General features: G+C 34.8%; 1 protein-coding gene across 1 annotated transcript in view; it reads left to right on the top strand.

The window, feature by feature from the left end:
* LOC125658700 (MMS19 nucleotide excision repair protein homolog) overlaps positions 1-15,771 on the top strand; it is a 46,944-nt gene that overhangs the window by 10,211 nt on the left and 20,962 nt on the right. The window contains exons 7-15 of the mRNA XM_056149032.1: positions 354-415; positions 1,013-1,174; positions 4,134-4,211; positions 4,373-4,453; positions 4,648-4,705; positions 5,100-5,254; positions 11,934-12,009; positions 12,621-12,828; positions 15,118-15,212. Coding sequence (XP_056005007.1) covers positions 354-415; positions 1,013-1,174; positions 4,134-4,211; positions 4,373-4,453; positions 4,648-4,705; positions 5,100-5,254; positions 11,934-12,009; positions 12,621-12,828; positions 15,118-15,212 — 975 coding nt within the window. The remainder of the gene's footprint in view (positions 1-353; positions 416-1,012; positions 1,175-4,133; positions 4,212-4,372; positions 4,454-4,647; positions 4,706-5,099; positions 5,255-11,933; positions 12,010-12,620; positions 12,829-15,117; positions 15,213-15,771) is intronic.

Genomic DNA, 15,771 nt, shown 5'->3' on the forward strand with positions numbered 1-15,771 from the left:
AATGAGGTAACTGGAATGAGGCCCCAGTAGAGGTGTATTAGGAGTGTAATGAGGTAACTGGAATGAGGCCCCAGTTGAGGTGTATTAGGGGTGTAATGAGGTAACCACGATGAGGCCCCATTAGAGGTGTATTAGGAGTGTTATGAGGTAACTGGAATGAGGCCCCAGTAGAGGTGTATTAGGGGTGTAATGAGGTAACTGGAATGAGGCCCCATTAGAGGTGTATTAGGAGTGTAATGAGGGATCCAGAATGAGGCCCCAGTAGAGATGTATTAGGAGTGTAAGGATAAAGTTTGAAAAACAAAACAAAAATTGGTTGTGATTAATTAGATTTCATGTTTTTCTTTTTTCAGGTCCCTTTGTAGAGGAGATGTTTGAAGTCATTTCCTGCTACTTTCCAATTGATTTTACTCCGGTAAGAATACGATTTGATTCTTTTTTTAAAGGTTTAGATGAACTTGATATTTTTTGTGACTAATCGGTAAAAGATAATACTTATCACACCCCATACCAACGGGAGACCCCAATATCATTGGGGATGGAAGGGGCTGATATTGGTTGAGGGATAATATTTGTCGAGGGCTGTTATTGGTCATGGGTTGTTGTTGTTTGAGGGTGTGATCGATCGATGATTGACAGATTCAGAGAGAATTAAGCTAAATGTTCTGTTGACAGCAGCAAGACTACTTATGGAAGCGGACACTGTATGAGGTGTTCAGAGTTCTGATATGAGACTTTTGTCGATGTACATGTGTATAGTGAAATTGTAAACATGTGTATCCCAAAAAAGTGGGCGTGATATAGAGACTGTGATGTCACTTGTATGATGGATTTAAAAACCATATGGGCCAGGAAATCTTGTGTCTATCACTTAATACTGTAAACCACGATGCATGTAAAAAAAAGCAACTTTTATCCATCAATAAGTAAATGTATGTAAACTTTATATCAACATTCTTCTATATCCAAATACAATGCACAGAATCAAACTGATAACTTATATTTGTTCCAGCCACCCAATGAGGATCACGGCATCACCAGACAGGACCTGATTCACGGATTACGGGGCTGCCTGTCCTCCCATCCGGAGTTTGGACCCCAGTGTATCCCGCTATTACTGGACAAACTACAGTCCGACATACAGAGTGCTATTCTAGACTCTCTTCATACTTTGGTAAACAGTGTCTATTATGTGTACCATTTAAAACAATGTCAGAAATGAAAAATTTCTTTCAAATGGAAAAATAGATTAAAATGTTCAGAGAGGGTTAGAAACAGATTAATACACAGGCAAATGTGCCTCACGTGAATTTCACGTGAACAGCATTTCACGTGAAATTCACGTAAATTTCATGTGAATGTCACGTGAAAAGTGATTCACGTGAAATTCACATTAATATGTACACATGAATTTCACGTGAATCACTTTTCACGTGAAATTCACGTTAGAATATTCACATGAAATTCACGTGAACAGCAATTCACATGAAATTCACGTGAAATTTTTCACATGAATTTCACGTGAAAAGCATTATATCACTTTTCACATTAGTTCCTTGCGAAAATTTTAATGTGATTTGATTTTCGCAAGGAAATAATGTGAACGTTGATTCACGTGAATTTCACATGAAAAGATTCACACGAATTTCACGTGAAATTTCTTCATGTGAAATTCACACAAACAATTTCACACGAATCTCACGTGAAAAGCTATTCACGTTAAAAATTTCACAAGAAAAGCGATTAAAGTGAAATATTCATACTTCTTAATATATTCAAGCGAAAAAATAAATAAAATTAAGGTAAAATATAAAACGATATGGAGATTAGGCAATTCAAAAGTTAGAGTACATTTATAAAATGTAGGCAAACGACCAATAAAGTAGATCCTGCTCACGCCTCCCTCTCCTCGTTTATTTGCGAAATTATTAACTTGCATTGTAGTTCTGTACGCAGTATGATTACATGTACTTTCCACACCTGATTTCTCTCATTTCCCATTATTTTTTCTCGTAAGAATTAAAATATAAATTAAATCTCCCATCATCATAGATATTAATGAAAGCATATTTTCCAACTACTTGAAGAATCACTATATTGATAGAGTTAGAATATGCAACTTCAAAACCACGAAATTTTCTACACATGGACAATTACTATTTTACACTAAAATCAGAAAGAACTATGAATTAAAACTAATAAGACCATTTGAAATTTCCATTTGTGAGAGTAGTACGTTTTAAATAGCTAAGAATATTTGCCCACCCTTTAGAAATTGAAACTGGTGGATATTCAAAACCATGCATTCCAAAAGATTGTTTTTTTTGTCAGTTTTGTAAAACTACTGAAGATGAGTTAAAGTTTTTATCTCGCTGCTTTATGATGTTAGTAACAGGCTACTTGTCGGGGTGCACTTGGGCTGTTTACATACATGTGATTTGAGAGTAGTATTGTGCAGGTGGGAAAAAATGCCATGATATTGTTTTCCGCTGTCGGTAGTTTGGCATCAATTTTAATTAAACCCCCCCCCCCTCCTTATTAGATACATCGAGAATAATTACCGGTGTGATACCTTGGAAGCTGGTGTATGCATAAAGTTAGACTTATTGGAAATTGCTGATACACGCATGTAGAAATGAAAATTTTCTATCAGCCGTATTCACCATCCCGAATTTGTAGATCGTCAATCAAAAGGAAAACACAGATTTCTAGCGCTCGGAAGAAAGCGAAAAACATGAACAATTCTTAACAATACTGTCCATGTATATTTAGATAACTTTTAAAAAAATATATAAAGCTTTACACTGTAACAGTCAGATTCCGGTAATAGTTACAAGACTGTGACGTCATACTCGAGTAAGCCGTCTGACGCGTCTGACGTATGCAAGACAGCGAATGTGAAAGTACATAGAAACTCTACAGGTAAGATGAGATTGAGCATTGTAATATATAAATGTTCAGTGTAAATTCAAGCCATTAGGCGTATTACATTTATGTGATCAAAAGTTCCTAATGCAACCGCTTATTTCAGACTGATGAGAATTACTTTAGACGGGGTACGTCAACGAATAGGCACGACCGCGAAAATACGGAAGTCACTTCGGGGACATGTCGCAGAATCGCATAACTCTACACGGTTTGTTAATCTTTCCTTATTCATCAGAGCAAACGAACTCTGGTGGAAGTTTGTCTGGACTAGAACATGACAATTTGAAAACATATTCCATGACTTCCTTCTGTATCTTGTATAATAATTCTATTCTATTCTGTATGATGATATATAAAAGGTTATGTTTCTTTCAAACACAAATTATTGATAATTTTGCAACTTTTTTTTCTTCGTTTCTGCTACATCTAAATGCAATTTCATTCATAGTACAGTATGTGTACATAAGGCTTAAGATGACTCCTTTTGTATATTGAACAGTCCTTTTAATACATAAATATTTCTTTTTCAGAGATTAAAAGAAAGAAAGAAAAGACGATGAAGACAACCATGTAAAAACAAATTCAATCAATTAAATTATCAGCAGATTGAAAGCAGATTTGTACTCCTTTTTGTGTTCATCTGAACCCGAGATTCAGGGTATCAAAATATCCATGTATGATTTAACGTTTTAAAGTTTATGTGAAATTCACGTGAATTTTATGTGAAATTCATGTTAAAGATTTCACGTGAAATTCACGTGAATTTTATGTGAATTTCACGTGAAATTCATGTGAATTTCACGTGATTTTTTTTCGTGTGAATTCACATTTGATGCTCTTTTAACGTGAATTTCACATAGAAATTTTCACGTGAAATTCACGTGAGGCACATTTGCCTGTGTATTTCCTGCAGGCTGTTGGTTTAATGTCTATTTCCTGCAGGTTGCTGGTTTAATGTCTATTTCCTGCAGGCTGTTGGTGTAATGTCTTTTTCCTGCAGGCTTCTGGTGTAATGTTTATTTCCTGCAGGCTGTTGGTGTAATGTCTTTTTCCTGCAGGCTTCTGGTGTAATGTTTATTTCCTGCAGGCTGTTGGTTTAATGTCTATTTCCTGCAGGCTGTTGGTGTAATGTCTTTTTCCTGCAGGCTTCTGGTGTAATGTCTATTTCCTGCAGGCTGCTGGTCTAATGTGTCTATTCTATTCAGGCTGCTGGTGTCCTGGTATTTGAATTGAGATGTGTGGCAGAGTTTCAGGGGTCACTCTACAGGTGTATCAAACAAGAGGTGGGTATCACTGATTGTAGAATATAGATAATTATTATAGATATAATGCCGGATATGATTGTTGAATAATGATTGTTGAATAATGCCAGATGTGATTGTTGAATAATGCCGGATGTGACATTGATTGTTTAATAATGACAACAAATTGTGTTTTCTTCCAGATATTCAGTCCCAAATCACCGGAGATAGAGTCTGCCGCTAACATTGCCTTGACAGCAATATCCTCTGCACTTTCTCCTCAGGTACGAATATACACTTTACAGATATTGGTGAATCATAGGGAGTTTAACTATTTGTTTCTCATGCTGAAGAGTTAAGTAATGAACTTTTTACACTAATGTCATAATGCTAAGTTAAAAAAGATGTATTTATGTAAGATGTAATTTCTAGGTGTACTGTTACCATGGTGATGACAAATCAGTATGTTTACTTTTAGGTTGGTCTATCTACAGACAATTCAGAGGTGGATGTTTTCATAAAGGAAATCACGCAAGGTTGTTTTTGAAAGAATTTTTTTTTTACAGTAATGGTGTTTTTTTTAGCATTGCTGTGCAACAAATTCATTGTAAAGCCCCAACCATGTATATGTGGTTGTTTTATGCATAACAATTGTTTTGCTGATGAGAGTCAAATTAACTTAAAATGAAATCTCACTAAAGAGCAAAAAAGGACACACAATTTTTTTTGGCAAGTTACATGTAGATATATTCACCAACAAAGCAAAATTTGGATATATACTTGAAATATGGTATTTAGTTATAGTTACTGTACTGAAATGTATTTATAGAGTTTCATGAATGGAATTATAAAAAGGAACTTGGTGCTATGAATTATGTCAAAGGAATCTCCTGTTCTGTTGCTGTAATAATGTTATCATTTCCTTTTCAGATTGTAAGCGCCACTTTTCAGATGAGGATCTGAGGCTATTCACACCCTCTTGTCAGCTGTTGCTTGCAGTGGCACTGGGCTCTGATCACGCATGCTGTGTTATTTTACAACAGATGGTGCCCTTACTGGAGAATATGTACAACAAATTTACAGGGGTAATAACTTAGTCAATACAACAGCCATGTGTACAACAAATGTACAGGGGGTAATAACTTAGTTAATACAACAGCCATGTGTACAACTAATTTACAGGGGTAATAACTTAATTAATACAGCAGCCACATGTACAACAAATTTCCTGGGGTAATAATTTAGTTAATACAACAGCCATGTGTACAACAAAGAACAAGGTACGATTGTATACATAAAAAGGCCCCAAAATTTTCTCTCTATAAAATGTGTCTGGAATTAACCTTAATCAGCATTTTAAGAAAGTAAAATACATGTATATGCCAGGTATACTATGTCAACAAAATCAGAATGATATTCCTAAATGGATAGCATTATGACATCATGGATAAGACATTTCCCGCCTTTTTCTCAAAATAAGCCTGAAAACTGTCAAAAGTCATACAAATTATTGTTCAGAAAAAAATGTGCACATTTGTCGAGCAAAATGAAAATTATATATATTGTGTATTATTTTAAGATGAAAAACATGCTTGAATATGAATTTGCTCGACACATGCGCTGTATGTTTTCTGAAAGGAGAACCACCTGAATTTGTGAATATTTTCATTGAAAATGGCATTTTTGCAATTTTATGCCAACTTCAAGCTCTCGTCATATGACACAAATCATTTTGCTGAGGGCTATTCCAGCAAAAAATGCATGGGGGGGGGGGGGGGGGGGGGGGGGGGGGGGGGGGGGGGACGGCAGCCGATATTTTTTGGATGGGTGGGGGTGATTTGGGAAAATATATTTGTATGGGTGGTTGTCTTCCAGGTTAAATAAAAAACATGGGTGCCTGTGAATTATGATAAAAATGAAAACATATCACGTTACCTTTCTTTTATTACAAAAGAAGAAGAAAAGCGGAGCCATTCTACAGAAAAAAGATTGAAAAATGGGCAGATAACTCAATGTTACCGTAAACCTTTCCCCTCCAAGGCGTTACCCAATTATTGTACCTGTCCTTAACAACCACCTGTCTAACGCAACCAACGATCATGAGTTTTACAACCTTTTCGTGTAATTTCACCTTTATGAAACGACTGTACATTTTTTTGATTACAACGCGATTCCTACTTTCGATTTCAGTCGAGCATGACTATTCTGGGAATTATCGCCCCTAACACTTTCGTTTTAAAATGCACAGGTAATAGTTCGGCAGTGATCTTCTTTAATCGGCACTCTGAATCAATTATTATCCCCAAGCTATCAATTGGTTAACATGTAATTAACATGCAGCATCGTGTGAGGCTAATTTCCAAAACCCGAGTTGTTGTTTATTTAACAAAATCAAGGATCAGGGAATCACGACCGTTGTTTCCGAAGGTGTGAATTTCGACAGACTTTGAGATGTGCGGGGTAATTCGGATATGAAATCTCCCACCTGGTATACCATTACGTTTAACAGAGTGGAAAATTTGCCTGATTGCGATATAAATCGGGTAAATATTATGCTTGGGGCTGAAATTTTAAATGGAATATTCGCGAGTTTCCTGTACGAGAGATTGTAGGGGAAAAAGTAAAAAAAGTCGCAATCTATATGCATACACTTTGTAATTTAGGGAAATATCTATGTCTTGCACTTAAGTTGCGAGAAAACCTAACTCGTTGAAAAGTTCTTCTCCGTTGCTTGCTTGAATTTGTACACCACTATACAATGCCATTTTATGTATACATATTGTAATTGATGTAATAAGACACTTGTCTTTTAAAAGCAATAAAGAGAGTAACAATATATGTGAATTTAAATTTAAAGTGGTATAATATATTCATATTTTATTTAGTTTTATATCATTAAAAAAAAACTTCTTGTTTTTTCAACAATTAACAAGCACCCAGATCATGACATGAGTAAAAAGGACATGCACATCTAGTCCAGAAATGATATGACAATATTCCACATCATTAATCTAGTGAAACTGTTCGTTTATAATAAGCAAACAGAGCTTAGGTTTCTACAACTCGCATGTTTCCAGAGTATACAAAATTAATTGCATTTTTTCTTTCATTTTATATGCTGAGATCATCCTTTTTTCTCCCTAACAAAATTGCATTGGAAACCAAAATATGTAATTTTTTCTGCAATGATTGCTACCTTCATCTCCCGATGAAACAACAAAGAAAGACATTTTATTGTTTTTATTTTTTGCATTTTTAAAAATATAAACTAGAATTAAGTTCTAAAATATCATATGGTTGATCCATTTGTTACGTTAAATGAAAGTATTGAATTGTATGGGTGGTGATGGCAGGGGAGAATCTAATTGTATGGGTGGTGGTAGCAGAGGAAAATTCAATTGTATGGGTGGCTGTCTTAAAAATAAAGTGCCTCCCCCCCCCCCCCCCCCCCCCATATTTTTTTTGCTGGAATAGCCCTGATCAAACTGAGCAAATTTTGGGTTTGCTAATTTATTTTTTATTTGAATGCCAGGGTTTGAGTTCCAAGTGAAATCATCGATATTTCGGGCCAGATGACTTTAGAAACTGTACCTACTTCTTTACAGGGGTAATAAATTACATGTAGTTAATTCAAAAGCCATATGTGCAGCAAATTCACAGGGATGATAACTTTAACAGTCCAAATGACCCTTCTAAGTTCTGTACAAAATTAAATACCGTAATATTGAACATGCTTATTCAGAATGAATATGAATTGTCATATTGTTGCATCATAGTTTGTTATGGAAATAAGCAGCAGTGAATAAAGAGCAAACACACAAGCGTTAATGTTTTATCAAAAGACATACCAGGGTATTCATTTTCTTGACTTCCATATATTGATTAATTGATTGCGGTTTTACGCGGTTTTGGCCATTTTACAGCACTGAAAATTTCCTGTGAAATATTCATATTTTCAAATTAACAACTGTACTTTTCACAAATGTTTAGACGAATTTGTTAGTTACTTCAGCAATGAAGATGTAAACAGAGCTCATTGGAATGTCAATAATGTACATGTGTGGTATTAATTAGGTACTAGTCGATTAAGTAGATGTCGGCCGATAATTATTCAGATGGCAATTTTAGATCACCAGGATGAACGTGAACAATAAGCTACCTTGTGGATCTATATCATCTACCTAGCAGCCTGTGGATCTATAATCTTATCTCCCTAGCAGCCTGTGGATCTATCTATAACATTATCTACCTAGCAGTTTGTCAATCTATCTATGATCTTATCTAGCCTATGGATCTATAATCTTATCTACCTAGCAGTTTGTGGATCTATGATCTTGTCTACCTAGCAGCTTGTGGATCTATGATCTTATCTACCTAGCAGCCTGTGGATCTATAACCTGATCTACCTAGCAGCTTGTGGATCTATGATCTTGTCTACCTAGCAGCTTGTGGATCTATAATCTTATCTACCTAGCAGCTTGTGGATCTATAATCTTATCTACCTAGCAGCGTGTGGGTCTATGATTTTATCTACCTAGCAGCTTGTGGATCTATGATCTTATCTACCTAGCAGCTTGTGGATCTATAACCTTATCTACCTAGCAGCGTGTGGGTCTGATTTTATCTACCTAGCAGTTTGTGGATCTATGATCTTGTCTACCTAGCAGCTTGTGGATCTATAATCTTATCTACCTAGCAGCTTGTGGATCTATCTATAACCTTATCTACCTACAGTCCCTGAAACATTCTACTTTCCCACTTGAACGGTGAATGCACGGTGAGCGAACTGTAAACACACGCAGTGCGAACGGTGAACGCTATTTGGTGAATGGTGAGCGCACGGTAAACGCAAAGTGAACGGTGAGCACACGGTGAACGCAAAATGGTATATTCATTCGGATTTTTCCCTGGATTGTACTTACTTTATAATCAGGTAGAGAATATACATACATGTATGAATACATCTGTTTGTTCATTTTTGTGCAAATACTGGATGTATGCCTGTAATGAAAACAATCGTAAATTTCACATCAATGCACGTAACAATGATGGACAAACAAAAGAAAATTTTATATGTTCATTGTTTACAGTATTGCATATTGTGTACAGATACATGTATACATGAAAACTAGAAACATATATTTTATGATATTTAGAATTCTTGACGTTTTCATAAATCATGATTATCGGTGCGTCATCTTGGTTTGCTACATGTAATTATATATTTTGACTTAAGATGCATAGTATTTTAAAATTTCTTAATACAAAAGTATAAATGATGCATGTGAATTAAAGATAGTCTAGTAATTAGCGCCAAGGATTTACAGATGCACATGCATGACTTCAAAATTTACAAGCGCGGTCGTTTGGATTGCATGCAATTAAAAAAGAAACATATCCAAAAGGAGTCAAGATAAATGCTTTGAACAACCAGCATGGGTAGAACAGGTACATCATGTACCTCATGTTGACACCTGAACGCTTCTAAATAGTATAAAAGGTTTATTCCCACAGAGAGTTTGCGTAATTCACTTTACTTTAAATACAGATATAGTATATCGAACTGAGGAAATAATCTCCAAGAATTAATGTACGTAAGTACAAAATAAATAGTGTGACCATGAATTTACATTTAGATTGTGCAATATTTGTATATTTTTGATACGGATAAAACTGTTTATTGCACTAAACTATACGTACATGTATATCATATGTGGGGCAGAAATATACGATAAATATTTCCTCTTTATATTAGAGACAAACGGTTCAAAGCTTTTAAATTCGGGGAAAGGAGTAAATATATTTATTGACAATGTCTCTCATAAAGATAGACGTAAAATAATCAGAAATATTTGTCAAATCAATTTGACATTTGAGCACGAATATGCATTGAAATGTACAGTGTAGCATAGCTTTTTTAAGTAAGAGAGAAGGGAGTGTTAAGAAAAATGATAAACTTATATAGAATTCTTGTCAATTGAGACAAAATAAAATATATTAAATTGTGCTTTTGTCCATACTTGAAAATATTAAAATGATAATTCGGGTGGGGCGAGGTATTGCTCGTTCTTCACTATATGCACATGTACATTTATAAGGGTTAAATTCATAACTGAAGGATCTTGCATTTTTCTCTCATTCAGAACTTCTACTTTTTACCCCAAAATACTTGTTTTGTAATGATAATAACAATGATTTATTCTATTCTTTGATATTGATGAGTGATCCGCAGTTTTCCTTGAATTTTCGCAGTTGATAATCCTGATATTTGTACTTTATAAATTAAATTTCTGATATAATAAGTTAATATACTTTCACTCTTATGCACAAATTCCTTTTTCATTTTTGCCTTGCTATTAAAATCGATTCTTTGACTTTGGTGTTCCAAATGACAGTGAACACTTTGTGAACGGTGAGCGCAAAACTGTAAACAGAGAGCGCACGGAGAGCAAACGGTGAACGAACGGAGAGCGAATGGTGAACGCATGGTGAACGAATGGAGAGCGAATGGTGAACACACGGTGAACGAATGGTGAGCGAACGGAAAAATGGTAACGTAGAACGTTTCAGGGACTGTAGCAGCTTGTGGATCTATAATCTTATCTACCTAGCAGCTTGTGGATCTATAATTTTATCGACTTAGTGGCTTGTGGATCTATGATCTTATCTACCTAGCACCTTGTGGTTCTATAATCTTATCTACCTAGCAGCTTGTGGATCTATAATTTTATCGACTTAATGACTAAATGGCTTGTGGATCTATGATCTTATCTACCTATCAGCTTGTGGATCTGTAATCTTATCTACCTAGCAGCTTGGGGATGATTACAGCAATGATACAGCTTGTATTTTTCCCAAAATTAAATCATTATCGAACACTATTTTACATATACTTTTTTATGAAGACATGTGATTGTCTAAATTTCTACACAAATATTGCTAGTCTGCAAGGTGGTTTATGGTACAAAGAAACACTGTAATTGAGATAGCGTATCACTAAATGCTAAGTTCTCGGTAAACTGGCCACTCCTCTAATCCAGCCGTTTCATTCAGTTCGGCAGCCCTCCGGTTTAGGGAGGTTTCACTGTACGACAGATGACGGATGATACAGCAGTGGGACAACATTTGTACAGTGTGTAGGTCTCGTTTACAGGGAGAGAACTGTGTTTGAACTTTCAGATAATGTAAATATTAAACTGATTCATAACAACAATGTGAAGGTCTTCTTTGAACTTTCAAAGATGAATTAAACCATAACATGACAATGTCAAGGTTTTTGGTCTCTGATTCTAACAGATAGGATATATTAATAGATGCTTTTTCTTGTCTGTTATCCTGTCTGCACATGAAAAGTTAATTACTAAATATAACCCTGATATCTTGAAGTACTGTATCAAGATTTCAAACTTTGTATTATATGTGTATGTAGTGGTATATAGGTCATGGGTACCTAAGGTTCTGTGTGGTGGATCCAATGGCAATTCTCTAGGAGCATCACTATTTCTCATGCAATCAAGTTTAATGGATTATAATCCACCATCATTTTTGCCCTATTCATTTGTGAATTCACAGCATCAAGGATTAAAGATTGTCTGCCTGTCAGACTAACATAAAAAACACTCTAACTTCTTTTTTTATCATTTGAAATGATTGATCTGAACTCTCTCTCCCATAGAAGTCCAAATATAGAGGGGGGCCGGTGTAAGCAAAATATGCTCAATTTCAGATTTTTCTTATTAAATTAAAAAATTTGTTCTTTTTAAGGTAAACCAAAGAAAACAAATCATTGAAATGCTTTCCAAGTTTCTATGTAGTTCCAGAGAATTCATTGGAGGAAGGGGTAGGTACTGTCTATCATATCGTCGTATCAAGTTAATGAAACTTGTATCATATCCTCATATCAAGTTAATGAAACATGTATCATATCCTCATATTAAGTTAACGAAACATTATGTATCATATCCTTTTATCAAGTTAATGAATTATTGTGCATCATGTCTTAAATTCAAATCAGACTTTTATGTCATTGTTGCTTAGAATTACATTACAGGATGACTTTAATGGCAAATGTGTTTACATACACTGTACTTTGTCAATAAATTCAGTCCTTTGATTTATCACTGGAAGACTCATTGTCGCTAGCCATGGTTACTGAGTCCGGTACTACGTACCCTGCCTCTTTTGACGTAGTGTAAACGGAGACAATAGGCGTGGCTTGCGACGTTGTGGAAGACTATGCTAATGCCTTTTGATTAATATGTTTTCAAGATTACTTTTAAACAAAAACACAATGCAATAATGATTTTACAATACATTGCATAGCAAGTTATTGTTCCTGAAAAATAAAGCGTAATTTTTGTTGCTCAGTCAATCAAATGACCTGTTACAAAGAAATTAATTTTTTAGAGTTTCTTATGCATTTCTGTTTGTTTTTGTGTGTGTATCATACAGCTCCCAAGCTTGTGTCAGGAATGATGTCATCTTCTCTAAGGATTTTGATGTCTTCAACCTCTCAGTCCAATGTGGCCTTGACCTCTATGGCTGTTCAAGGACTAGGTGAACTTGTGTCCTTGCCCGATGTTCTGACAGCAGAGGATGTGAAATCAGTGTGTGGTTGTGTACTGGACCAGGTTTTAAACAGCAGGGATAACAAAGTTAGGTATGTAAAACTTTAAAGTTAGGTATGTAAAACTTTATTTCTAGGGATAACAAAGTTAGGCATGTAAAACTTTATTTCTAGATGTAAATATAATCAAAGTTAGGCATGTAAAACTCAATTTCTAGATTTAAATGTAATCAAAGTTAGGCATGTAAAACTTTATTTTTAGATGTTAATGTAATCAAACTTAGGCATGTAAAACTCAATTTCTAGATGTAAATGTAATCAGAGTTAGGTATGTAAGACTTTATTTTTAGATGTACTTGTAAATGTAATCAAAGTTAGGCACGTAAAACTATTTTTAGATGTAAATGTAATCAAAGTTAGGCATGTAAAACTTTATTTCTAGATGTAAATATAATCAAAGTTACTTAGGTATGTAAAACTTTATTTTTTAGATGTACTTGTAAATGTTATCAAAGTTAGGCATGTAAAACTTTATTTTTAGATGTAAATGTAATCAAAGTTAGGCATGTAAAACTTTATTTCTAGATGTAAATATAATCAAAGTTAGGTATGTAAAACTTTATTTTTTAGATGTACATGTAAATGTATATCAAAGTTAGGCATGTAAAACTTTATTTCTAGATGTAAATGTAATCAAAGTTAGGTATGTAAGACTTTATTTTTTAGATGTAAATGTAATCAAAGTTAGGCATGTAAAACTTTATTTCTATATGTAAATGTAATCAAAGTTAGGCATGTAAAACTTTATTTCTAGGGATAAATGTATTCAAAGATAGGCATTTTAAACTATTTCTAGGCATTTATCTAAAAATATATACAGTGTTATATTTTTTTCATCTTTTAAACAAATATAATTTTAGCATGTCTGCTCTTGTATGCTTCCATGTCCCTCTGGACTCCTTGACATTCGTCAATCTCCATGACTGGAAAATATTTACCCTCGCATTCACCAATGTACTGTCACTCTTCATATGTTAAGTCTTAAAAACTTTCTTTTACTTCATATAACAAAGTATACATCAAGTTTTATTTTATATAGATCTACATGTATTAAGCAATGAATTGTGAAAGATATAGTGCTATTCCTTTTGATTTTAGGGTGTAGGGAATGGGGACACCAGTATGATTTGTTATAGCTTGTGGGTACATGGTTTTTCACAAGTTTTAGGTCTCCTGAAAACATAGGGGTAAATTCTCCACACATCCAAATGTCGTATGGTTGATCTGATAAAACACAAATTCTCCCAACTTCCAAATGTCTTGTGGTCCATCTGATAAAACACAAATTCTCCCAACTTCCAAATGTCTTGTGGTCCGTCTGATAAACCACAAATTCTCCCAACTTCCATGTCTTGTGGTCCGTCTGATAAAACACAAATTCTCCCAACTTCCAAATGTCTTGTGGTCCGTCTGATAAAACACAAATTCTCCCAACTTCCAAATGTCTTGTGGTCCGTCTGATAAAACACAAATTCTCCCGACTTCCAAATGTCTTGTGGTCCATCTGATAAAACACAAATTCTCCCAACTTCCAAATGTCTTGTGGTCCGTCTGATAAAACACAAATTCTCCCAACTTCCATGTCTTGTGGTCCGTCTGATAAAACACAAATTCTCCCAACTTCCAAATGTCTTGTGGTCCGTCTGATAAAACACAAATTCTCCCGACTTCCAAATGTCTTGTGGTCCATCTGATAAAACACAAATTCTCCCAACTTCCAAATGTCTTGTGGTCCGTCTGATAAAACACAAATTCTCCCGACTTCCATGTCTTGTGGTCCGTCTGATGAAACACAAATTCTCCCGACTTCCAAATGTCTTGTGGTCTGTCTGATAAAACACAAATTCTCCCAACTTCCAAATGTCTTGTGGTCCGTCTGATAAAACACAAATTCTCCCGACTTCCAAATGTCTTGTGGTCTGTCTGATAAAACACAAATTCTCCCAACTTCCATGTCTTGTGGTCCGTCTGATGAAACACAAATTCTCCCAACTTCCAAATGTCTTGTGGTCCGTCTGATAGAACACAAATTCTCCAGACTTCAGAATGCCTTGTGGTCAGTCCAATAAAACACAAATGGTCTTGAAATATTAGATATGTCTGAGGAATATTTGTCAGAATCATAACGACATGGTCACAATTACCAATAATAGCAATTAATTTAGAGGAAATTTGCACATCATCAGGAATTGATCCAATTCAATTTCTCAAAGATAATGCCGTGAAATGATCCTCTTCCTGCATTGGTCTAACAGGGAACATGATGATTCCTTACTCTTTCACTTGAGCTGAAATACATCTCTCTTTTCTATTCTATCGTAGGAGTTCTTGTGTGGAACCCTGTAAAGAGATGATGAAGGTTTATCCAGAATTATCAGCAGAAATTATACCGAGACTGATGGACAGAATTAACTCCGGTAATTCATTTAAAAATCAAGTTTGAAATTTTGGAAAAATGTTAAACTTTATTTCAATCAATTAATACATCTCTTGATAACTTGTTACATTATATCTTTAGCACTTTAACTAGAAAAACGCACACACACATATAGATAATAATGACTGGTAAAAGTATAGGTAAAAAAATTAAAATAACCATGAAGACTTATAGTGAAGCTTTAGCGCTTTCATTTCAAATCTTCAGAAGCTTAACATTACCATAATGTAGTTTTACAGTTTTACCGCATCGTTTTACGATGACGTCACTATGAACAATACGTTTCAACTTTCAGTGTCTTATGATATCGAGATGCGTTTAACTTCCAATGTTTGTGACTTAATGACGCTATGTTACTAAATGTAAAGCTTCTGAAGATTTGAAATGAAAAGTAAAAATGCTAAAACTCTACTAGGTATACATCTTCATATTTCTTTTTATACCCCCCCCCCCCCAACAAAGTTGGGAGGGGGGACTGGAATTGGGTTGTCCGTCTGTCTGTCTGTAGACGCAATGGTTTCTGGGCTCTAAAGCATTAT

The sequence above is a fragment of the Ostrea edulis genome, chromosome 9 (assembly GCF_947568905.1).
Source record: "Ostrea edulis chromosome 9, xbOstEdul1.1, whole genome shotgun sequence".
NCBI lineage: Eukaryota > Metazoa > Mollusca > Bivalvia > Ostreida > Ostreidae > Ostrea > Ostrea edulis.